A 25,018-nucleotide genomic window follows, 5' to 3' on the forward strand; every position below is an offset into this window, starting at 1 on the left:
AGAGTCTCTGCTTACAATTTGCTTAAAGAGTATATCATGTCGCTCCAGATTCTTGGCCAAGATCATGGCCTGCTGGTAGTGCACATTGTCATCGGATGTGCCATGGACGAGCAAGTATTTCTTGCCCCGCAGCTTCTGGGCCCGCGTGCTCAGTCGCGAGTTGGCATAGCCAATCTCATTTGTCTCCGGCAGACCCATATAACGTTCCGTGTAAATAGAGTCTGCAAATCGGAAAATAATAAAAACTCATGCAAAATAGTGAACTTGCTTGGTCCATACCATAATAGGTCCAATCGGTGACTGGCGCTATAGAGGCGGCGCACTTGAACACTCCATTGTCATCGTTGGCCAGCGCCATGGCCGCGGCATAGCCACCGTAGCTCCAGCCCCAGATGCCGATGTGCTCATCATCGATGTAGTCAAACATTTTCGTCAGGTTTCTGGCAATAAATTGAGTTTGATACATTTAATTATAAAATGGGAATTTTATATTATAAAATGAGAAACTTTAGCATACGATGAATATGATTAGATGCATCCCATCTTTTGTAGATAAACAAATTAAATCTTAACCATCTTCAGATAATAAACGAATAAATTTGGACTTAAGTGACCTTATTTTTTTTTTTAAATAAATGTATGCTGTTATGCATATAGTTAAGAGGAATTTAAGGAATATTTATAAAAGAAGGTATAGATAGTATGGTTTAAGGCTTTTATACATAAGCTTAATATTTGTCGATCAGCTTGATCTAAATTGATATTAGTATCGAATCATCTGCTGTCTATGGTATATATGTATCAAGAATATTTCCTTTTGTGATTTATATATGTATTTTGGGATAACATATTTATATGCGCGACTGATATGATTGTAGCCACTATATCAAATAATCAATAAAGGTGGAAAACGGAAGATTGAAGAGATAGACAAAACAGGGGAAAAGTGAGAAGGAGAGGGACGATGATTCTTCTATTCCTAGCACTTACTGCGTAACCTTGATCTGATCGCTGATTTCAACTGTGCCCAGTTGCAGATAGATGGCATGCAAGAGGTTCTCGCCGCGCAGTCCCGAGCCGCGTCCATCGATCTTGGCATAGATCACAGATTGGTTCGAGGACAGGTAGGTGCCCCAGTCCATCATCCATTTGTTAGTCACCTGTGCAAAGACCAAGCCTTAGCTTTCAGTTTTACCCACATCAATCAGTGCTTACGGAATAGGAATCGGGTCCGCCGTAGACGTCGACTAGCATTGGATATTTGGTTGAGCCGCTGGTATCCAAATTGGGCGGCAGCTGGAGCAGCACCTTCGCCTGAAAGCCGCCGTCGATGTTGACTGTGAGTATCTTGTGTGTGGGCAGTGCCACGCCTCGCAGCTTTGAGCGCAATACGTCGTTATTCTCCCAATCCATAAGCTTCTTCAGAGTTACCTGAGCTAAAATTAGATAAGACAGAGAGAAATTCAAGACTTTGTTACGTGTGAGCATTGGGATTCCACTTACAGTTCGCATAGGTCCACTCGTATACGGCTGTCGTGGGTATGCCTGGTCCCAGAGAGGAAATCACAATTTGATTATTGTCATTGAAGACGGCCGAGTAGTAGCTCTGCTCCACATCGCCCGAGGTCATCAGCTTGCACGTCAGACACTTGGGCGTCTGCTTGCGTGTGGCCAGCGCTCGAATCGCATAGAGATGCAGCTGCTCCGGATGCTCCTCAGTGTTGGCCGTATAGAAGATGACGTCATGCGTGGGGTCCCAGTGGAGTATGCTGTCCACCACAAACTTGCCGCTGGTCAGTGGCTCCAGCTTGGCATTGCTCACATCTGTGGCAAGCAGCTGCAGATGCTTGTAGTTGTCGTGGGGCAGCACGAAGGCCAGCTTGGAGCCGTTCCGGTTCTTGAATGGGGCCGTATAAAGGTCAACCCAGCCGGTCTTAGATTCTATGCTGTAAAGCTGCAGCACAAAGTGGAAATCAGGCGAAGTTGTTTTTCATAATTCATAATTCATAAAGTAAGAGAAGATTAACCTTACTAACATAAAATGTTAACTAACATATGTTGTCTTTTAAATTATCTCTGCTGTTGGAAATAAGTAGTCCTGGTTAATTATGTATGTTTTTAAGAGTTCAATTCTCGTTGGAGTTCAAACCATCCGGTTATTTATAGTTATAGTTTAAAGATTTGCAATAGATTGCAGATAATATAATAAAAAAAAAACAAATTCCCTTTCACTTGATAATATCTTCTGAGTATTTATATATCAACTAAGTTCATACGGCTTGAGTACTTACCACCTTGCGGCTACGTCCATCGAAGGTGATGACATAGGCAGCGTTTTGAACACGATTCATCCAGACTGACAAGACATTATCATTGTCCAGCCAGCTGACTACTGTGACTATGTAGTCGGTTTCAGTGTTTAGGGCACTTGGCACTGGCATTGAGGTGAGGAACTCTTTGCCCTCTAGCGCTCGCTCGAGATCGGCCGTAAAGAGTACGACGCGGGGATTTGAGGAGCCCGCCTTGGGATATGGGATCTCCTGGTGCAGCGGATACTGGAAACGCAGATCTCCGGCATCGCCGTAGTAGGGGAAGTTGATGACGTGCGTGGGCGAGTCGTCGAATTGAATGAAGGCGATTTGAGTGCCCGTGGGGTTGAACCATGTGGCCACATTTGAGCTGAACACCTCCTCCTCGTACACCCAGTCGGGTATGCCATTCAAAAATATGCCATTATCGTCGCTGGTGATGGCTATCTCTGGATCCAGAGCACTCTTCTTGTAATACAAGTTGCGGTTGAAGTTCATGATCAGTGCGTTGCCCACCGGCGCCCATTGAACCATGCTGAGGAGCACCTGCTCGTTTCGAATTGTCAGCGGAGTGAAGGTGTTCGAGCTGAAGTTATATATGTCGTATTCGGCCAAAAAGCTGTAGCGGAAGTTCTTCTTGTAGTTCTTGGCCAAGAGCAACAGCTGGCCATCAGCGGACTTCTCGAAGAGCACATAGTGCGCCGCATTCGACAGCAGCGTGGTAACCACTTGCGTCTTTGTATCCAGTTCCACAATGTCCTAGAAGCATTAACACCTTGTAAACTGGATCTATTGTGAATGCAAGTCTCGTACACCTACCGCATTGACTCTGTAGATCACGCTGTTGCCATTGCTCCAGCTGCCGTTGAAGCGTTTCGCATATAATTGACCGCTGAGCACATCCTCCAGATTGATGGCATTGTCCTTGGGCTTATCGCTGCTGCCGTTCTCGTCGTCCGAGCGCAGGATAAGCGCCAGCATTGTAGCCAGCAGGGCTATAGCGATAATTCCGCCAACCACACATAATATGATGCGCACTCTGCGCTTCTTTTCCTTGGAGTAGACCAGGTTCTGTGGAGCAAGGGATTGGAATTGATTTTAGTGGAGCTCATTGATAAGAAATTAGTTTACAATGTATTATAAAATTTAATCAATACGAAGTTAGGCAATTTTTCAATTTCGCAATGTTTTTATTTAGATTTTTTATTTAATACACAAATTGTATAAATATTTTTCTCTTGTTGGAAAAAATTAGTTAAATTCTTCTGAAAAATTCTTCAAAAATTAATAAAAATATAACTTAATAAAAACTATAATTTTTTTTAATAACTTATATAAATGTCTAATATGGAAAAAAATAATTATAATTTCTTGAAAATATATAGAAGTTAACTATATAATATAGAAAATTATATAATGAAGAAAATTATGTAAAATTTGTATTAATCCAATTTGTATTGATCACATGGAATTATTCAAAATTAAATTGATATTTTAATTTGTTTAAAATTTTCAATATAATATTTAAATATGTATTATACGTATAGTTGGTTATACATAAATATTAATAATATAGCATATACATATACATATACATATAACAATTTGAAAATATTTATATGTAATTTTAAAAAATATAATTTATTTAATTTTCCATTTCATCATCATCAACTCTCTGATATGAATGAAATTCGCATATAAGGTCAGATCTTAACATCTAACAAAAGATAACCATATCTTTTGTCCAGTTTATTGTTGATGAAGCTCTAATCGTTTTTTTTTTTTTTTACCATAACTAAAGATCAAATCATACATTTCAGAGCTTAGATTTATTATAGTCTAGAGTCGCAATATTCGTGTTTATATTATACTATATATATTATATAATTATAATAAACAGGAACTACACACTTTGATAATTCTAAGCTCCTATAGCCCGCCTTTTATTCCTAAAATAAACTCAATACGCAAAACCTCTAATGGTACTACGTCAATAAATATATTTATTTTGGTGCAATTATAGTAAGGTATTCAAAACCCGAATCACGTTTTACAGAGCCGTCGAACAGGTGAGTTTTGCATACAAATTACCGCTGTTCAGGTGTAGCTGCGCATGCGAATGCGCTTTTTCTTTTCGGCCACTGGCAACGATCAGAAATCACGAGACGTTGGCTGAAAATGAAAGTAGTTTTGTTTTCTACCAGTCTACCGACTCGGAACAGGTTTACAGATTGTTAGCTGGGCCGGGAGCTATTCAGGCAGGGGAAACCGACAATTGCGCCATGACGTAACCCCGTTAAGCGTTTACCTGGTAGCCAAGAAATTGTTATTTTATATAACAAATTTTTATTGACTTTTGGTTTTGGTATTTTCAGCGTGCCATAGAAAGAAACTACTCAATTTGTATGATAGAGAGATGTCCACACTTCTCTTATAATAAAAGTAAATTACATTTTGTGTGTCACTAGAAATAATGCCAAATGACATTTGCTGACAATTTCATAATGGATTCGAGACTAGCTCAAGGTTAAGCGGATTAATATAATTTCGAATGAATTATGTTAATTCACGTTGGAGTCGGCAAATAAATGAGCATGATCTGAGAATATATACACATACATATATAGATTATGAGATGCATATATAATCTGAGAAGCTTTATTCTACACATTTCTTTACTTCTTCAACTTAAATACATGAGCTGAGAATACTTACTCAACCGGTTATGTATAAATATTTCAATTGTATAAAGATTTCAAATCCAGTTAGCTAGGTCTTGACATTTCTTTCCTTCTTTATAGCATTGCATATATTTTCAAATAATCTTGCATAACTAAATCAGAGTCTAGCCAACATTTGCACTTATCGCACAGTCAACTAGCCGCACAAATGCCATTAAGATATGCAAAGGAAATCGAAGCGAAGTTCCCCATAGAAATCCATTGAGTCGCAGCCCCACATCACGTATGCTCTGAATCCCCACATGATTTGCAGTGGCGCAACTAAAATATATGGCACCTTGGTGCCAACTGTAGCTGTAACTGGCTTCGAAGACATGCTGGTTACAAGTTTTGCGATTTTATGGTTAGAATACAGCCATAAAATATGGCCCACAAGGCAATGCAATCACTTGGGTTTTGTTGTCTGGGCTTATGGGGTCAGCGTATTTATTAAACACGGATCAAATTGAAATGGTTTTTGTTTATTCGCACAGTTTTCGTTCTACCATCCATTTAATCTATTTCAGCACCAAGAGTTGCAATAAATTGGAATTGGAGTACGTCAGCTTTTAGATGCTGTTTGATACCTTTTGAAGAGTTTCATATAAGTGAAATATGTTTGGTAAAAATGAATTTTTGCTATCAATACATATTTGATTTGCTATCAATTAAAGTTGAATATATATATATTCACTAACACTGAAAGGGTATTAAAAGCGCTTAAATTTATTTAGATAGGGAGAAAAAGAGAAAAAATCAAATAATAATTCCAATTGGTTGGCTGGGGTGCAAATTGAAAACTCGCATGAATTCACAGATTCTATCTGTGTTCGACGCATGACTCTTGTCTGTCTGGAGATTGTTTTGGGAGTTGTGAATAGGATTTGTGCACAATATGGCGCAATTAGTGGCGCCAGGCGAGACCAAACGAATTCATTAAATATATATAAAACCGAAAGCTTTTAGGAGTCATCCCCATTGGGCATGCAATGGGGAATACAGGGCTACTAAAATCAGCTGCTTGGTTAGCTCGAGCTCCAATCCGAACGTTTGCTTGTGCACTTGAACTTCCGGCAATTAGTTGGCATCTATCTGGCTCGAGCTGGAGCCACAAAAAGAGTTCGAGCTAGGGCCACAGTCCAGAGCCATAGCCAGAGCAGGGCAAGGGTGGGTGGTGAAAATTAAATACAATTTATATCCATGTTGCACCACATGGCGTATACTTGTTTAGCATCAGTTGCCAATTTGTTGGCTGACACATAATCGCCTGTGGGTTGAGGCTAGAGACTCAGAGCTCGTCCATCCCAAATACTCTGCTAAAAAATGAATGAGCTTAAAGAGCAGCCGCAGCAACAGCATTTGCTTCATATACTGTTACGAGGAGTATTCATATTCTCTGCTCTATGTCTGATTAGGTGTCTTGGAATTCAGCATATCGAATGCCTAAGTATGGGTAATATAGGGTTGCTATAAAGTGCAGCTGTGGAAACATTTGCATTTATGTGAAAATGGTGGTAAATCTTTATATATGAAGACAATTTTGTTATTAGATGTGCGCTGATGACTCCTCATTGCACTTGAATAGAAAATGTTATGGCTAAGTCGATTTGATTTTCAATTACGAAATCAAGTTGACTAAGTAAAGTCAGTATTGCAACAAGATTTTCCTTAAAAATATAATGTTTTTCAATAAAATATTTGTGGCACAGCCAAAAATCTATATATTTTTCATACATAAATATAAATTCATTTATTTAGGATATGATTTAAATTTCGAAGTTCGAGATAAAAAGAATTGCATCTTTTTTAACTTGAAAGAAAATAAAATATAGACTAAGAATACATTTTTAAAGATAGAGTCTCTGATGATATATGGGCTCTGATAAATTTGGATAAAAATAATAATTATACTTGTAATATAGGTTAATAATATTTAGTAACCAATAATCAGACGCTACTTTATTAATGAATTTGGATGTGCTAAATGCAAAATGAAATCAGAATAGCTCTCGTACGTCAGCGTCTTGTTGACCTATGTTGATAAATGAAAGTATTATGTATTACTGTTCTTCCTTCATATCAGGTTTACCAAGAAATGGTATAGTTTTATTCTTGAATTCTAAATTTGATCTATTCACAGTAAGTCATATATTACATACAATATAACTATTTTGAGTTATGATTACATGTTTTTTGCATAGGCTCTGCATTATTTAAGATACAACACACAAACTACATGGTATATTCCTTTGCCTTCTCCCTTTGTTAATTTATAATTTGTTTAATTTATAAATTGTTTCAATAATTCTGTGAAAGTTTACCTTGCACCAGTCCATAGATTTAGCAAATAATCAACAGCAGAAATTCACTTGCAAATAATTGACTTTACTGCTGCCCAGGCACAACTACTCTGAAAGATCTCTATGAACTGAGGTCTCTTTTATTTATGTACCTCTATATAACACCGGCAGCCTGCTGAAAGGGTATTCCGATTTGTCACCCAGAGAGAGCAAACGACAGAGCGATGGCCCTCGTCATTCCTTCGGTTTTTAATGAGTTCCCTTTTCTCGGGGCTGTATGGGCTTGTCATTTGTCGTTTAGTTTCTCATTGAGCCGCTAGTTAATTAGTTGTCCTGTTCCATAGTATTGCTATTGTGGCTAGCAGCAATTTTAATACAATTTTACTTAATGTACGCATAATTTTCGCTAATCATGCTAGACAAATGGGCATCGTAAATTGTTTTCTTGTCACCAAAGGGTATTCCTACTCTGACAGCAATTTGAAATGGGCTTTGCACTTACTTAATGAGTAAGAAAGTAAAGTAAGGAAATTACTTTTTTTTTTTTTGCCTATGGAGTACTTTGTATTAGTAGAGTTTTACTTAGCTTATGTAAACTTAACTTTAAGACTTTTAAAGCTGTTGTAAAAAGAAGCCAACTTTAAATTTCAATGTGTTTATGATAGGAAACTATAAAGTGGAGGAGACACACTCTGCAACAACAACATTTTCTTGTGCTCTCTTATTCCAGACATTTTTATATTTTTAATAAATATAAATAATTAGCCAGGTGAGATCTTGATTTTAGGAATTGTATAAGTACTCTTTTCTCAGAATAATATTTTGTTACCTAACACCATGTCTACCCCTGCCTTTTAGCATAATCCTTCAGCAGCGCATCAGGTAGCTCGTAAGGGTATTAGATTTTCCAGTTTCGCACAACAGCTTCGCACCTTTTAAGGCGTGGTTATTCCCCAAGGTAGTTTTGCTTGTCGCTTGGTTTTCCATTAAACCAGCTAAGTTAATTAGTTGTCTGGGGCGTGTCGTTTTCTGATTATTGTTATTGCGCCCCACACCAGGCATGCCTGCACAACTCTCACTTATCTTTGACATATTTTACGAATGTGTTTGAGTCCCCTGACTTAATTGACGTATTTATGTACTTACAGAACTATTTGGGACTAGGATTTGAATCTATATAGATTTATTGTTATCCAATTATTCTAAACATAGATTTATTTGCTATCTGATTAAGTTTTTGCCAGTTCGCCTGTTAATAGTTCACTGAGGCGTGGCACACTGGGAAATACTAGCAAAAGAGTTCGAAGCTAAACTATTTACAGATCTAAAAATTTATAAAAATTGTAAAAAGTGGTATTATCTCTTTCTACTGTTTGGCCAAAATGATTTATGACTAGTCGAAGTCTCTTTATTCTATATCTTGGAAGTAAGTCTTATCTTACACTTTTATCTCTTACCCCTTACTCTGGTTACATTGTTGACCTTCTCTATAGATATATATTTACATACCATGTATAACCACTTAGCTGTTTTTGGACCATAAATTATCTTGTTTGTTATACCTATTCAAGAAAGTCAAATGGGTATACTGGGTTTTTACAATATCCGTCTAGAATTAAAATTTCAAATTTACACCAAGATAAAAACATACATGTATACCTATAGGGAGGGGGAATTAAAAAAAAAAAAACTATACTTTTCTTTGGAGCTGGCAGCCTTTTGTCCGTGAATGAGTATTCTGCAGTCGGTAACACCCGACTGCAAAGTTTTTACATGATTTGAAATAAAAGCTTGATTAAATCCCTTGTAATAGTACGTATGTTTTCATTTTATACTTTCTTTTATGTTTCCCCGTTTAATCTACCACGGAGAAGGAGTAATTGAAAGGCCACTCACTGGCGCATGCCACATTATTAATTGATGCTTTGCACTACTTATGTTGTAGCCTGTTGCATGTCACTCACACACACATAAACACACACGCAAACACACTAACGCCCGCCCACAACAAAGAGGCCGCAAACAATTGAATTGAAATCGCTTAGTCCTTTCAGGGAGCTGTCGCGAGCACCATCTAATGTCACTAATGCTGCATTCGAGCAGTCATCGACAGCATCAATTAGTGGCTCATTATGGCAGCCACGCCCACAGACCAGTAGCCCACAGTGATCCATATGTATATATGCTTTCATTGAAGATCAACAGTTTCTCTGGGTCTGGGTGCGGGTGCCGGCGGTTGTGGGGCTTACCTTGAAGCGGTTTATGCCGCCGCCAAAGCCACCAGAGCTGTGCAAATCATCATCGTCCAAGCTGCTGCCGCCCATGCCGCCCAGCATGGACTCATTCAGCTTGGCGCTGTGGCGTCTCAGCTGATAGGCGCCCGCTGAATTCAAGGTGGCAGCTGGTTTGTAGTAGTAGGGCGGGTGCTGGTGGCGGTGCGCGTGGAGGGCGGAGGCGGTTGTGGCCGCTGCCGCAGCATCCTCAAAGTCATAGTCCAGCAGCTCGATTGGATGCTCGCATTTGCAGCGATGCGGCGGTGTTCGATGTGGTGTCGTCATAGCAGATTGAGGATGCTGGTGGTGTCTGCTTTTGTTGCCATTGTGGTGGCTATGACTGTTGCTGCCATGCGGATGTGGATGCGGATGCGGATGCGGCGGATGAGGCGGTGGCGGAATGTCTGCGGGTGTTATATAGATTTTACCACCACCCCCACCCCCACCCACAGCACCAGCCACAGTGCCCACAGCGTCCGGTTGATGCAGCTGCTTGCTCGGCCAGTGGAACTCGTCAAACTCGCTCGAACTGTTGACCAGTTGTTGTTGCTGCTCCCACTGCAGCTGTCGAAGCTGTTGTTGTTGTTGTTGCTGCTGTTGTTGCTGTTGCTGCTGTTGCTGCTGTGGTATGTGTCGCATGCAACTTTGTGGCTGTTGTAGCAGTTGTTGTTGCTGTTGCTGCTGCTGCTGCTGCTGCTTGTGGTAGCGAAAATATTGCTGTTGCTGTTGCGCTGTGGCCGCGGAGGCGGGCAAATACTTTTCATCGCGGCCAGAACAAGAAGAGTAGCCATATAAATTGTTTGTTGACAGCAAAAAGTGTTCTCTGTTCGTGTTCGTATTCGTGTGCGTGTTCATGTGTTTGTGTGCTTCAGCGGGAAGGACGGGCGGAATTGGATATAAAGCTTAAGTTGGCTCATATATTTTTTGGCATAAAGCAAAAAGTTGACAGTGCACAAAATCAAAGAGCAGCTAAGGGCAGCAAGCATAACGAGCAACTACAATAAAAGAGACCTTAAATTGAAATTATGGCAAATAAAAACAATTAAATAAAGCTCTCAGCTCGGAGTAACCGCACAAATAGAACAAGTTCCCGAGTTTCGTTGCTTAATCAGATTATTCTTAATTGGTTTTCTGCTTCTTTCATTTATGTATTTTAAATAGCTTTATCGGAGAACCAGTTAATCAAAGCGGGTTGAAGAAAATATTAAATTGAGCTGTGTAGTTCATAAGCTGTTTAACAAGTAAAATTGATCGCTCTTCGAACTTAAATTGGGAAATGAGAAAATAATAAATAAAATATTATTATTAAATAAAATAAATAAATATTATCTCAGATAACTTTTTTCTTGCTTTGTTTAACATCAAAAATAAAATATTTAAAAATTAATTTATTTACGAAAATGTTTTTAATTTTTTAATACCAACTTCATTATTGGTATAAAATTTAATTTATTATTAGCATATAATATAAGGAATATATGATATAAGATTCATAGTAACAAAGCGAATCATAATTTCTATTTCATTTAAGTAATCCAATGGTTTTAAAACTAAATATTTGATTGTAAGAAACGATCTATTTACGATCTATCTATCTAGTATTATATTATCAAATCAAATGAAAATGAAAACTTAGGACTTAATTTATTGAACAGAAACATTTCAGTATCTTAACTGGCATATATGTGAAAATAAAAATACCAAAACAAGTTTGTAAATTTGATTTCATATTGAAAAATATGTCTTTAGATTATATATGAATTTTTAAGTATTGTAATTTTTCCAGTTTCATTTATGTGAATTGGATGAGCAGACGAAAAAGTTGAAACCAAAATCTGACTGATTAAGAATAAGTGTTTGTATATATGTATATGTATGTATAAATCATTGTATAATAGGCAATACTTTAAGCTCATATGGGTTCAAATTTTTAATGGATTAAAATTAAATGATAAAAACTTGTTTCTTTAAAGAAGAGAAACAAAAGATATTATTGTTACTAAATGCTAATATTAATTAAACTAATAAATGCAATATATTATTTAGCCTTAATTATTCTCTAGTATAGCTACAAATATATGTAAAATAATTATATACTAAATTGAATTATCATAGTGACTAGTACTTTTAGATAACTGTCATTGCAAAAGACCAGCGATCAATAGGCCGCCTCAGGCGTTATTTAACCGTTACGACAGAGACTCTTTTGCAACTGAATATTCCGACGATATTCTTAAATGGCCTGGTGCAAGAGTACACAAAACGAAGTTACGAAATGCAATTTCCACATAACCAAATAAAGGAAAAGCAAACGAAAGTGAGGCAGAGCAAGTCATAACCAAAAGCCAAGTGAGATTTGAGCCAAATGCATTAGCTCGATTTAGTGGCGAGCTCACCGCAATTATTTAATTACACAGTGGCTGGAGGATTGTTTAGCTGGCTCGTTTGGCTTGGCTTGGCTTGGCTTGGCTTGGCTGTGGTTCCCCGCTGACTGCCGTCCAGGCCAGTCGGTTGGCTCGTGAATCGCTCTCGGCTTAATCAAAGACCCAACGAAGTCAAGCATCGCACAAAAGAGCGACAAAACTTTTGTTGCAACTTTATGTTGCAGCCAGCCAGAGCAAAGTAGCAGCAGTCGCAGAAAGGACTTCGAGGGGCGACGTCAGCAGTGCCACAGTGTCACCCACTCACACACTGGCAAGCACACACACACACACACAAATATCTATATGGTAGTCAGGCAGAGAACATGTCCGGACCTTCAAAAGTCGCTGAGCTGCACAAAGCTCGAGACCTCGGACCGATACGTATCGCTAATGATGATCAAATAACGGGCCAAATGCTGGGGCCTACCAACAAAGGGCCCACAAAAATCGTTAGCCCAGTTGGCAGCGCACCAGGAAATTCTCTGCTGCCGCTCTGCCCCTACCCCTCGCAACAGCTCCGCCATGAGCCACAACATGCCTCGTCTTCGAGCTCCTGTCTCCCTGGTCGGCGCTCTCTACGGCGTCGTCTGGGCGTAATGAGCGCTGCTTTCACTTTTCACAGTCATGAGGATGAGCTGGGCAGGCAGGCAGGCAAGAGTTGCACCCTTCCAGCAGTTTGGCACTTGACTGCTATGTGGCACAAACGATATGTAAATACCAAAACAATTTGCTATCACTCGAGCCCTCGGCCTGAGTTGCTATTTGATTAGGGCTCGATCAATGCGCCGAGAGCTCTCTTGGCAGCTGAAGCACGTTTTTTGGGTCAGACTTCAAGAGAATTTAATTAGATAAGCAGCAACAATGCAAGCAATTCGTGACACAGTCTGCAAAATGTTTACCCAAAAATGCAAAAATAAAAGCGGACCCGTAAATTCTGCACATGCAGGTGACAGCAGAAAGTGTGTAATGGAGTGCGCCGCCCATGCACAGCAAATTATGAATGCAAAAGAATCGGAATAATAAATTATATTTTTGTCGCATTCACGCGTGAATTGTGTGCAAGAGCTTAAAGCCAGCTAATAAAAAAAAAAAGAACAACAACAACATGAACAACAGCAACAAAACAGGCACACGCCCAAAAATAGAATGCATAAATATTTCGGTGTTTTAGGCCAGTAAAACTCAGAAATAAAACAGCCTTAAATGTGCTCATAAATAATGGGCGACAATCGTTAAATGAAATCGCCTGTATAGAGCAGGCTGGAGGGCAAAGCTCATACTATAATATTTAGTTCAAAATCATATACTAATTTCATGCGAGCGTACATCGAATTGTCGAGCTGCTTAATAATAGATATCAATGTGGGAAAAAATCATGCGAAAGTCTTATGTTTCGGTTGTGAAAGGCAAATGTTTTGGGACTGTTGGATTTTCAGTGTGTTTTAAATTCTGTTTGATTTTCTTAAATAATTTCAAGTTGTGTTTTCCTTATAGAATACATACCTGATCGCTCTGCGCTGTTTCAGTCACTGAAACATCTCTGCCAGACATTTTTTACGCGTGTTTTGTTCGATCTATTTGCGATTGCATAAACTTGGAATTTGTTACTGCATTGAAAAGGATAAAAATTTCAAAACATTTTAATTTTGAATTTATTTATTTTTTACAATTTATTTTATTAAAATTGTTTTTGATTGGATTACTCCATGCATTTTTATGTTCACTTTAATTGTGGATATATTCGTTGCTTTTTATGCAACTTTTCGAGTATTTATTTCTCTTTGATTTATTACGCAAGCTTTTTATTTTTGGGAAATAGTTTTTTTTTGTTTATGATTGGCATTGTATTTATTTTGGCTGAAACACTTTATATATTATTTTGTTTTATATTTTTGTATTGCGCACTTATTTGAGCAAGTCCGTAAATATTTTTCATTTTAAGCGTAGAATTTTCTGTTTTTTTTCTTTTTTTTCTTAGCTATTTTGCAAACGTTTCTATTTTCAGTTGCTGGGCCGTAATCCACATTTTTGTTTCATACCCTCGTCGTTTGTGTCTGTTTTTTACGGAACTTAATCCTTGTCTACACAAAGTGTTTGTTAACCGTTTCCCAGAGAGATCCCACAGTTTCGTATCTCATTTGTGCAGCGGAGTAAATAGCAGTCGCTTGTCATTTAATGCAAATTAAGCAATTTAAATAAGTAAACAAATAAACGAAATGGGACAAAATGCGAATTTGCGGTTAAATGGGGGACTACAAAGATGAAGACGAACTCCAGGATAACAGAAATACACATACATAGACACACACAGATAGATATACACACGCACACTCATGTAAGTGCGCTCTCCTTGCTGTTTTGTTTGGTTTGTCGCATTGCACATAACTCGTTACTCATACGCCGCGTTGTATGGCCGAATTGCGGCTAGAAATGTGCTGGCTGCCTGCCTTACGGTTGCCAATTGTCAGAGCCACGCGGCGGCGACTGCGGTAGACAATAACATAGACTAGCGAGCACACAGGGCGGTGCCAGACCCCAAAAGCAAAGTAAATAAGAAATATAAAAATACCAGCCAGAAATTGAAATTGCGTATACGTAAACGAAAAACCAAAAAACCGAAAAACCCGGAGAAAAAAAAAACAAAAAAAACAACAAACCAAAACGGGCGCTTAAGTCTTATGTAAACAGACAGGCAAAAGTAGGTAAGAATCGCGTTGCGAGACGAGATAAAAAGAGTGAAAGAGTGAGTTGCCCGAAAATTTGATAAATGTGCTGTGACCTCTGTACTAATGTGCTGCTAAATGTGTATGTAATGGATATTGGAGCTGAGGCGAGACAGAGATGGCGATAGCGCGCGTGAGTGAAGGAATCAGGTAGCGCCTGGGCACTGTGGGAGCCACGACAAGCAAGGCATTTACTATGCTACAACATGTGGGAAGAAAATATAAAGTGGCATAGACGGAATGGATGTGTCAGTAAAGTAACTACTAAGTTATTTAATTTATATGCAATTTGTAAGTTTAAATAGTGAAGAAAGAAACCTCATTTAAATAAAATAAAATATTCAGATAAACATAAGTGTATGTATATATGAATAAATGAATATCCAGACATACCTACTTATAGTCATACAGTAATGCATCCTAGTATTGTTTCTTATCATATATCATATATCTTAAACTTTACTTATTCTTCATCATATTGAAATTTCATCTCATTATCTCACATTTCATCTCTTTATTTACTCAAATTGTTTAGTACTAACCCAAGTATTATCCGTTCACTTAAATAGTTTTCGAGCAGAAGTATTTAAAATACTTTGAAACAAATTGTTCGCTTAAAATTGCGTAATTCTAATTTCGAATCATTAATCAGGGCTGCTTAAGTTGACCAGGCAGAGGTCGTTTGGGCGCAAAGTATCTTCTACTTTGGGCTCTTAAGATGGCAAATATATTTTACTTGCGGTCCTTTTATGCTGGCACTTCTATCCTGTCAACTGGGGGTAGCTGTTTGTTATTTAGCTAAAATTCATTAAAAATTAATGAGCTTAAAAGCGGCGAACAATTTGTTGAGTTGCTGCGAAACGGAAACTCTAATTTCGTTACTGACTTGCCGCATAAATCGCTTTGTTATTGATATAGATAGATAGACAGATAGAAAGAGGGAGATGAAGAGAGAGTGCGACGCAGAGGAAGGCATCCGTCAGCGACGTTCGCTTGCACTGGGTTGAGCTCTAATCCTGTTCTGAATATTTGATTTTTCATTTGTGCATTTTTCACTTAGGGCAAACATAAATTGCAAGTGACACTCAACAGCCAACGAAGGACCTAACGGTCGCCTGACAGCGCAGAGTGAAGCAAAGAAGCGAACGGAAACAGCAGGAGGCATGTCCTTTTCACTGACAAATAAAAGATGCTGCAGCCAACAGAACTTTCATCACTTTACGATTGCAAGTTCACATCGAATGGCCAAATGAAGGAAGATTAGGGAATCAAACGGAACTGGAACTGAACCAGAATTCAATCAGGCGATAAATTTTAAATGTAATCGATATGCAACGATCTGCAGAGCCATTCACATTTGGCTTATGAAATATGATTATTACCTATCGATATAATATGTTATTTACATACAAATGTTGCAGTCTTTTTCCGCGTTTTATATTTATTTAGTCAGCTCAATGTTTTCTTCCCTTCAAAACACTTTGTCGTTCACTACCTATTTCGATATTGGAATTATCTTAATTCTAAATTATTCAAAGCAAGCCTTGCCACTCTACTCGAAACCGTTGTGTGTGTGTGTGTTTTGTGTAAAGCAAGTAAGCTTTTCTTTAGTAATTACAACTCGGCGCTTGGGAGAACAACCAGGTTTCCTTAAAAGCAACACAATTCAAAGTCTAACAAAAATCTAATAGTCACGTGAGAAAATTTGAGAATAAATTTTTTCCTTGAATACAAAAATAAATATTGTGTACAATTCGATACAATTAGAGAATAAGAATGTCTGACTCCAATAACAACTTAAATGCTCCGGATTGCTCGCGGCGCTGGAACGACGATATTGATATTGAATTCGATGACCAGTTGCTATTTGCATCCTACCCAGAGACGGACGGTGGCCGTAACTACAATTCACCCGTAATCTGCGATAATGAGCATGACCCTGATAACGTGAATGAAACGAGCCCATCCCATTGGGGCATGGCCTGCTCTCCGGGTCCTTCGGATATGACGGACAACCCGCATGGCGTGGATTCGGAGTGTACCTCTGACTCCGAATTGGAATACCTCTTTGAAGAACCTCCGCCCGTACATGACGGTAGATTCTTCAATCCGAATTACGAACTGCCGGCCCAAGTGGCCGGTGGTGATGCCAACACTCCGGAAGAGGCTGAGACGACAGCGACTGGTCAGGCGAACGATTCAGGCTTGGATCTGCGACCGGTGCCGGCATCGATTGATCTGACGCGAAATCGACCCCCGACCACCTGGCGTGACTATCATGCCCGCGTTCGGGCCCAGAATCGTCCGCCGCCGGGCGTACAGCGGCTCTGTGCTGGACAGCCACCCAACCGTGTTCCAGTGTTCTTGGATGAGGAACTTGGCGTCTATGTATTTGTTGCCAACGATACCGATTCAGAGGACGAGCCGACTCTGCCCCCATTGGCCATGGTGCCGCGACGAGGCAACAGTGTCAGCGATCTGAGTCAGTGCAGTAGCGACGAAGAGCCCGATAAAAACTAAACATGAATACTAACACTATCGACACTGATGTAGGACTTAACACTAAACACTGAAAACACACTACACACGCAAATGACATGCAATTATTGAAAGTTTTATATCCCTATACTATATATACCATATACACTATATACACTTAGAATTTTTTTTATTCACTATATATATATATATATTTATATATATACCATATATACTATATGTACTATGTAACCTATATACACTAAAAGCGCTCTTTGTACACTATTTACACTATATACACATAGTTTTCTCCGCAATTCAACTTTACAAATCTTTCATAAAAACACTTAATACGTGCAATCCCATACTCATGGCTGAAACATTACACTTCAGACATTAGACATTACACTTTACACCTTAGTCATTACACCTAAGTCCTTACACATTTCGCCTTAGATACTATGCGTTAGACATTACGTGTTAGACTTTACACATTACATATCATTTTACAAGAATTCCAAATAAAGGATGTAAAAATAGTGAGGTCTCTTGTTTTCTTTGGGTATGATTGGGCTTTAAAGTAACGAATTCTTATTTGAAATGAATATGGAAAATGCGATTATTTTGGTTTTGGTAAAATGTATATAGGAGGGGGAAGGAGAAGGAGGCTTTGTCATAAAGTATATATGTATATATATATGTATATTCTTCATCCGGACGACGAGCTGAGTTGATTTGAACATATAAGAATAGCTTCAAAATAATTTATTGATTCCTTGACCTAATCTAAAAGTTGGGTTTAAAATATGATCTTCATCTTGCATTTTGTATAATATTTATATACCTATAATTGATTTGCTATCTTAATTACATTTTGCAATTAATACTGTTTTCAAAGTAATTTTCATATGCATATTCCTATGTAAATATTTAGGAATTGCTTGAAATGCAACTTTGGTTATTTCCCATAATAATTTATTGATTCCTTGACCATGTCAATTCTGGCTTGTTTTTATATCCTCGTCTGGTCCGCTCCGCCCTCTACTCAAATAGTTTAATGAACATTTTAAGCAATTTGCTAGCTGTGAGAATAATTTTGCTTAAATAATTGCAATCGAGAGAGAAACGAAGCCCAGGACAAACAATGTGCTGGATGCAAATCTGCTGTAAGCAGAGCCGGGTAGAGTAGGAACTATAAATTTGGTAGACCATGGACCAATGCCAGGCAGCTGGTTGGTTGGCTCTAGGAAATTTATACGCCAGCTGCCTGTCGCATCGTTGGCCGCCTACACATGCACACCCAGGCCGCACACGCCCACCATAGACACACGCCCCATCTTCTTTGTTATGCAAGTTAATCCTTTTTATAGCTATTGTTCAGCGCATCAAAGCTTTGCAGCTCTCCGAACCCCCTTCTGCCTAGGCTGGCCTAGGATACACGTACGCACGCCCTGCGCATTTGTTTCAATGGAGCAGCTGTGAAGTGGACCGCAGGAGCGGCCAGGGGGCGCGGCCGTCGGGGATCGGTAGCAGATGTAGCTATAGCACATGTCACCGCATTTTTCAGCGACTCCGAGAGGCGACACAACCAACATATTAGCTGCCACACACACATCTAGGGGCCCAGCAGGCGGGCGGGGCGCCGGCGGTGTGTGCTGCCAGCAAGTGTGGCATGGAAATGGGCTGGGTGAAGGGCTTGATGCATGTGCATCTTCTTGATAGCTCGAGCTAAATCTGGCGCATGTTGTGCGATGGCGCCGACGTCTGCGTCGACGTCGCTGTTGAGCGTGTTTGTACGGCATGCCGCAAATTCATTATTATTTTACCCAACACCCACTCAAGCAGCTGCAGCAACTGTATAAACACCCAACACATGAAGTAGATAAGCAAAGAGTGCACAGCTCTCCGGAGTCCGTGAAAAGTAACCTTAAAGCAATACAAGCGGAAGCTATGAGAGCCCTTAAGTGTTGTGAGCCTCTCTCTCTCTTTGTTAATTACTCCTAAGTTGAGGATTCCATTTAATTGATTTTATGTAAGGAAAACAAAGGAACATCAAACAAGTGCAAGTGACTATCTAATTAAAGACTATTATTTTACCCAAAGAAATTCGACTTTAATCCCTGGCCAGTGATGCCATAGGACAAAATTTCAGTCAACTGCAACTGCTGCAATTTCTCATTTTAATAAAAATGCAAATGTCTTTTGCTCAAAGTGATGGCATGAGGCTGCCATCAGGTCCCGTACGTTTTCGCTCTTCCCTAGCAAATTTTCTCATATAAAACGTTGATAAAACTTTTTGAATTTTCCCCTTGGTAGCTAGAGCGCAAAAGAAAGAAAAGTAGCGAATAGCAAACAAAAACGAAAACAAAGGAAAAGGAAAAGGAACAGCCACATCCAATAAGGGAAATACGTTTTCAATAAGCTGAGAAACGATATGGTGATGAACTCGGGAAGAATTTGACTTCCTGGCCACGGGCTTAGCTCAAAATTGTGGGAAGCACGTGCAGAAGGAATAGTCATATAAGTACAAGGCGGAGAGTACTAAAAATAGGAGCAGAAATCGTATGGGCAATAGAAACCGTAGCTATTTCTGCTAAATTTAATCGAAGAAGAACTTTGTGTAGATAGTAGATAAAGTGAACTATAAGTAGATAAAGTAAAAGCAGCCACAAGATAATGTTCAAGTTATTATAATCCAAGAAATTATAATCCAACTGCAAAGGATAAGCCTGCTTCCATAAGCTACACATTGTAGCATATAGTATTTATTATTATTTTATATATTATTATTGATTTTATATTATCGATATTTATGGGAGGATTGAAGTTTATAAAAGAAATACTGATTTAGTGTGCAAGTGAGTTTAATTTTGGAAAAACCTTTTTATTCAGGCATTCAGATGATATATATGTATCTATATATATATCTATATTCATATACAAAAACACAGCGCAATTTGGGCCTTGAATTTTACTGGTGTACAAATGATCTAAATGGATTGTCAATCAGCGATTTTGCTTTCTTGAGGTTGATCAATGCAGAGGTCGATTATTTTTTGTCCGAATGCATAACATTCGCTTTACTGGGGCTAACTACTTTGATCATGGAAACCATTCTGTTCGGCTTTTGGCTGGGGCCTGCACTCGCACCAGCAGCCGTAGCAGTTTTCTCGTCGCGCTTGCCACAGAATTTTTGTAGGGTGCTATGGACTCTTTCGCCGCTGCTGCCCACAAACTGTTCCAGTTTGATTTTGTTCTTGATGATCAGGAACGAGGGCATGCTGCTGACATCATACTCCTCAGCGAGATCCTCATTATCATCCACATCGACCTTGATGATAACCAGGCAGTCCGCGTACTCCTGCGCAAACTCCTCTAGACGTGGTCCGATCAGCGCGCATGGGCCACACCACGTGGCGAAGAACTCCACCAGAACATGTTTATTGCCCGCCTCCGCAACGATGCGATCAAAATCGTCTTTTGATTGTACGGTTATGACCTTCTTCGTTGTGTTTTTTTCTTTGGCGGCAGCTGCCATGAGTGTAATGCCTGTGTGTCAAATTTTGTACGCCGAAAAAATTCTAAAAATCTAAAATTTGGAACAAGTTTCCAGATTATCTGTGTGACAAATATAACTAAGCCAGGCCTGTGCCTGTGTCTGAGCCCGAGCCTACGCCAACGGCATGGTCTAAAGAGTAAAATCTGTTTTCTGTTCATGCAACCACATTTATTCAATTTACTCCTGATTCAGAGCTTTTGCAAAGTTGGATAATTGGAAATAAATAGTGATAATAATTATAATAATAATTGTATTAATAAAATTAATTTTTGAATTCCAAAAAGGAAAAACTATAAACTACTCATAGAAAAAAAAAAAAACAAAATTAAAATTGAAAAATGAGCAGAAATAAATTTTTTATACTTATAGAAATCGATTAATTAAATTAATTAAGCTTTACAATATTTATTACTGTTAATTTGATTAATTATAAGTATTTTCTTTTTTACTATTGATATGTAAAATATTTTTTTCCAATTTTTTTACGAATTTCCTTTTGCACATTTGTATTATTATTGTTGTAGGAAATGTAAAAAACGATTTATAAAATTGCAAGTATATTTTTTTTGTAGACTAGTAAAGATTCCGTAATAAAAATATTAGTGCCACTGAGAGACTTCTAAATTAATAACAATATATATCAATCCTAATACTCGTTTCAAATTGTTTTCAAAATATAGAATTCATCATTGAGTTTATTGTGTGCAACAGTACTAACACCACGACTACTTCTATTATTTTGTACCGCAGGAGTACATATAGTATATAAATACTGATTAAAGTGGAGCCAGATCAATGCAGTTGTCATAAAAGAAACCTTTACAATTGTAGGCAGCTAAGCCCGCTTTTAGTGCCATCCACCCACACAAACTTTGAAGCTGTGAACTTTTGTTGGCAACTGCAGCTTGCTTTCGTTTTTTAGTTGTGTTCGGTTGACTGTTTGCTGGCTTGTCCTGTCTTGTCCTGTCCTGCAGCTGTCTCAAATTAAGACAAATGCAGCGCAGCAGCTCTTGCCGCTCTCAACTGCTAACCTCACATTCAGAGCCAGCATCTGCGGTGCAGTATGTGTGCTATGTGTCGTCTTTCGGTTGGTTCTTATCTTTTGAGTGTTTACCTTAAGGCTTTAGAATTGTTTCAGTTTTTTTGTGCGGCTCAATACTACGCAAGGATGAGTGTTATGGGGTGTACTGGCACACACAAAAAATGGTTAAAGTGTGTGAAAGAAAATTCATGTCTCAGCACGGGGTATTTCTTGCTCGTCTCACAATGGGAACATTTTTACTTTTATTTGGTTGCCTCGCTCAGCTTCCCATGTGCGTTTTGGAGTGCTTCTTGCCGAGGCGTCTGTTGGCCAAGTTGTGCGCCCTAGGAGTGTTGGCTTTAAGCGCTTTAAGCATGCCACTACTTGACATTGAGCCTTCGTTAATAATCCGCTTGTTATGTGCAGTCGCTTTCACAACTTTGCACACATCCATCTAGGCGCGCCTCTCTCGACTCGCTTGCATAACCTAATGAGCAGTGCAGAGAGACAAATGATAGCGTTTAGCTGCTGCACACAACATACGACCGGAAACAGCACCACCAACAGCACCAGCACCACCAGCAGCATCAGCAGGTGTAGTACATAACATGCAGCAATAACAACACGAACCGTTATAGTCAAGTGTATCAGTGTCAGTTTTTGTGTCATGTTGTGCAATCGCTTGAGCATCCCATTCAGCGCGCCAAGTGCGCGACTTCCGCTCGCAGAGATTTGCCGCCCATTTATCTCCCTCTCGGTCTAGCTGTCTTGCTCTCGCTCTATTTGGGGTATTCGGTATGCAGGCAAAGCGAAAGTGCTGACCTCGCCTTCGCACCTTGACACGCCGCGTATGAGCAATGTATTAAAAAGGGCGAATGCCGAATGGCGAATGGCAACGAAATATTTTCGCCAAAAGATAGTGAAAGAAATTGTAAAAATAACAGACAGACAGAGACAGAGACAGAGACAGAAATAGGGAGGGAGAGACAGAGAATTGCAAAAGTCACGTATGCGGCAAGACAAATTGCTTCAAGTGCGGAGAATGCCACTTTCACTCGCTTTCAATCAGTCCGCCAGTTAGCCAGCCATTCTGTCAGTTACTCACTCAGTCACTTAGTTAGTCAATTATTCATTCAACTATTCATTCAGTTATTTATATTGCGCATACGCCATGTTGCCAGCATATTTTTATTGCGGTCAACTATGCATTGGGGTTGAGCATCAAATGCTCAGTTTGTCGCGTTCCCCCTCTACAAGGGCAACTCAAGTTTTTGGGTTGAAAGAAAGGCTATGATGAATGCGGAGTCCGACACTGACGTTCTGCTATTGTGAATTGAGTTCACAAATTGAAAATGTAATAAAAATATATATTCATGAGGAAAGGATTTCTCGAATTTGTTATATTTGCCCGAATGATGAATTATATTTTTCCTCATTTTAATTGCAAATAAAATATTCTCACAGAATTTATTATTTTCTTTAATACAGATACCAAATATATATTTCATTTATTTTATTTCTATTTTTATTTTTTTTAAGATTTTATTTTACTGTGGCAATCCCATTCACATTAGTTGACAATGGTCCAGGGTATTCGTTTAGTGCTGTGCTTTTCTATTTCTTTGTCTTCATGCATAGTTGTACGAGCTTTGACCGGAATAGCATGAAATAGTGGCAGTTAAAAGTGATTTATGACATTTTTGCTTGGAAAATTGGTTTCAAGAAAGGAGAAACCAAATGTCTGTATGTAACTCTTTTCAGCAACTGTAGAAAGAAACTTTTGCTCGTAAGGATTGCAACGAGCTTACGCCAAAAAGTATGTTATAAAAATGAAAGGACATCTTACTCGAGCGCTGCTTCAATGAAAGGCAGCTGCAAAGTAAATGCCATTCGGCCAGAGTGCTCGTTGGCTGGTGCTTCAGGGCACATTAACAATTGGCCAGGACTGTGCACCTACGCAGCTTGACTGGCACAAAGAGCGGGCACGTTTTGACCATGCTGTTGTGTGGTAATTGTCTGGTACAAACTGCTAACTGCTAACTGGCAGCTGACAAAGTGATGGACAGACCACAGCAGGGGGGCCCCGCCCAGGACAGCAACGATAGCAGCAGGAACAACAAGCAAAATTCATTCCAGTTTTGGCTTAACAAGTTTATGAGCTTTGACCATGGTGCAAATCGGTGCTCGCATTCGGACTTGTCGAGTGTGTGGGCAACTGCATCTACTTGCTTAGCCCCGGACACTGGACACTGGACACTGGACACTGGACACTGGGACACTCATTCATTGCAGCTGCACTGCACTGAAGTGCCGCTGCCCAAAATCCCATTTACATTCATGCCGGGTCCATTGTAGTCAATTTCATGCTGCACTTTCTACGTGTACTTGGTTTATGCTGTTGTTTGTCTGCCAGATGTGTTGCTCACAGTTTTGTCAACGTGCGAAATCTCTCAAATTTTATTACGCTCGAGTTTCGTGGAGCTTTACAGCGGCCACAGCTGCCACCCCGCCACACTTTGATGGCGCTTAATGTCGGCCCATTACCGGGCGCTCGAATCAGGTCCAGCTGCCTTGCTCAACTTTCCCACTTTCATATGACAGTTGGCATTCGCATTTTTGCTGTCGACAAGCCAAAACGTAGCTTGTAACGAGCCTCAGAATGGGCCAACAACACAACCTCGCTCTGGCTTAAGGCTGCCTTACGCCCTCGCTGCCAGATGAGCCCATACATTTTAACAAGCTGCTAATGTCGGCTTTATAGGGACTTCGCTTCTTGGGTCCTGAATTTGTGTGGCTTGTCAGCTTTAGCTGGTCTTCAAGACAAGCTATGAGGCACAGTGGGCAAAGTATATGGAGTAAACAAGAATTGAGAATTAGTTTTGATTGCACTAGGTCAAAATGATAATAATATTAAATCATTTTAATTTTTTTAATATATGGTAGTAGATTTTCGGGAATGTGCCAAAAGTGCCAAAATATTAATACTGTAATATATATTCATGTGTCTATATATTCTGAATTGTTATTTATATGTGAGTCATTTATTTGCAGTTTTCTGTTAGAGTGATACAACTTTTTGATCGGGAACTCCATTGTACATCATTATGTTGAGATTCAAGGAAATTCTTCTTCTAAGAGCTAAACAGAAACCTAATAATCTGAACTCATTTGTATATTAAATGTGTATTCCTAATCTCATTTCATGAATTTAA

The 25,018-nt window shown here is 39.1% G+C and overlaps 3 protein-coding genes across 6 annotated transcripts in view; 1 reads left to right on the plus strand and 2 right to left on the minus strand.

Annotated features, from left to right (window-relative positions):
• The window catches only part of LOC6583338 (venom dipeptidyl peptidase 4), a 71,141-nt gene that overhangs the window by 917 nt on the left and 45,206 nt on the right, over nucleotides 1-25,018 (minus strand). The window contains exons 2-10 of one of the 4 annotated variants that reach the window (XM_015162819.3): nucleotides 13,529-13,632; nucleotides 9,579-10,358; nucleotides 3,129-3,380; nucleotides 2,292-3,068; nucleotides 1,504-1,954; nucleotides 1,216-1,436; nucleotides 991-1,160; nucleotides 280-440; nucleotides 16-221 (exon numbers count right to left, since the gene is read on the minus strand). In XM_015162819.3, coding sequence (XP_015018305.1) covers nucleotides 16-221; nucleotides 280-440; nucleotides 991-1,160; nucleotides 1,216-1,436; nucleotides 1,504-1,954; nucleotides 2,292-3,068; nucleotides 3,129-3,380; nucleotides 9,579-10,358; nucleotides 13,529-13,576 — 3,066 coding nt within the window. In that variant the 5' untranslated portion in view covers nucleotides 13,577-13,632. Of the gene's footprint in view, nucleotides 1-15; nucleotides 222-279; nucleotides 441-990; nucleotides 1,161-1,215; nucleotides 1,437-1,503; nucleotides 1,955-2,291; nucleotides 3,069-3,128; nucleotides 3,381-7,350; nucleotides 7,435-9,578; nucleotides 10,359-13,528; nucleotides 13,633-25,018 lie in introns of those variants that run through there. The other 3 variants (XM_002008972.4, XM_032730876.2, XM_015162820.3) reach the window with 3 other exon arrangements.
• Nucleotides 16,335-17,765, plus strand: LOC6583339. The gene is made up of 2 exons (XM_002008973.4): nucleotides 16,335-16,443; nucleotides 16,516-17,765. Exon 2 carries the CDS (start codon nucleotides 16,525-16,527, stop codon nucleotides 17,266-17,268), a length of 744 nt encoding a protein of 247 aa, XP_002009009.1. The 5' UTR covers nucleotides 16,335-16,443; nucleotides 16,516-16,524; the 3' UTR covers nucleotides 17,269-17,765.
• LOC6583340 (thioredoxin-2) lies at nucleotides 20,090-20,869 on the minus strand. Its single transcript, XM_002008974.4, has one exon. The coding sequence runs from the start codon at nucleotides 20,762-20,764 to the stop codon at nucleotides 20,276-20,278; it is 489 nt and encodes a 162-aa protein (XP_002009010.1). The 5' UTR covers nucleotides 20,765-20,869; the 3' UTR covers nucleotides 20,090-20,275.

This window comes from Drosophila mojavensis, unplaced genomic scaffold (assembly GCF_018153725.1).
Source record: "Drosophila mojavensis isolate 15081-1352.22 unplaced genomic scaffold, ASM1815372v1 contig_74, whole genome shotgun sequence".
Taxonomy (NCBI): domain Eukaryota; kingdom Metazoa; phylum Arthropoda; class Insecta; order Diptera; family Drosophilidae; genus Drosophila; species Drosophila mojavensis.

Bases quoted from the DNA above. Each gene is read 5' to 3' on its own strand.
- LOC6583340 (XM_002008974.4), bottom strand. From the start codon at position 20,764: ATGGCAGCTGCCGCCAAAGAAAAAAACACAACGAAGAAGGTCATAACC.
- LOC6583339 (XM_002008973.4), top strand. From the start codon at position 16,525: ATGTCTGACTCCAATAACAACTTAAATGCTCCGGATTGCTCGCGGCGC.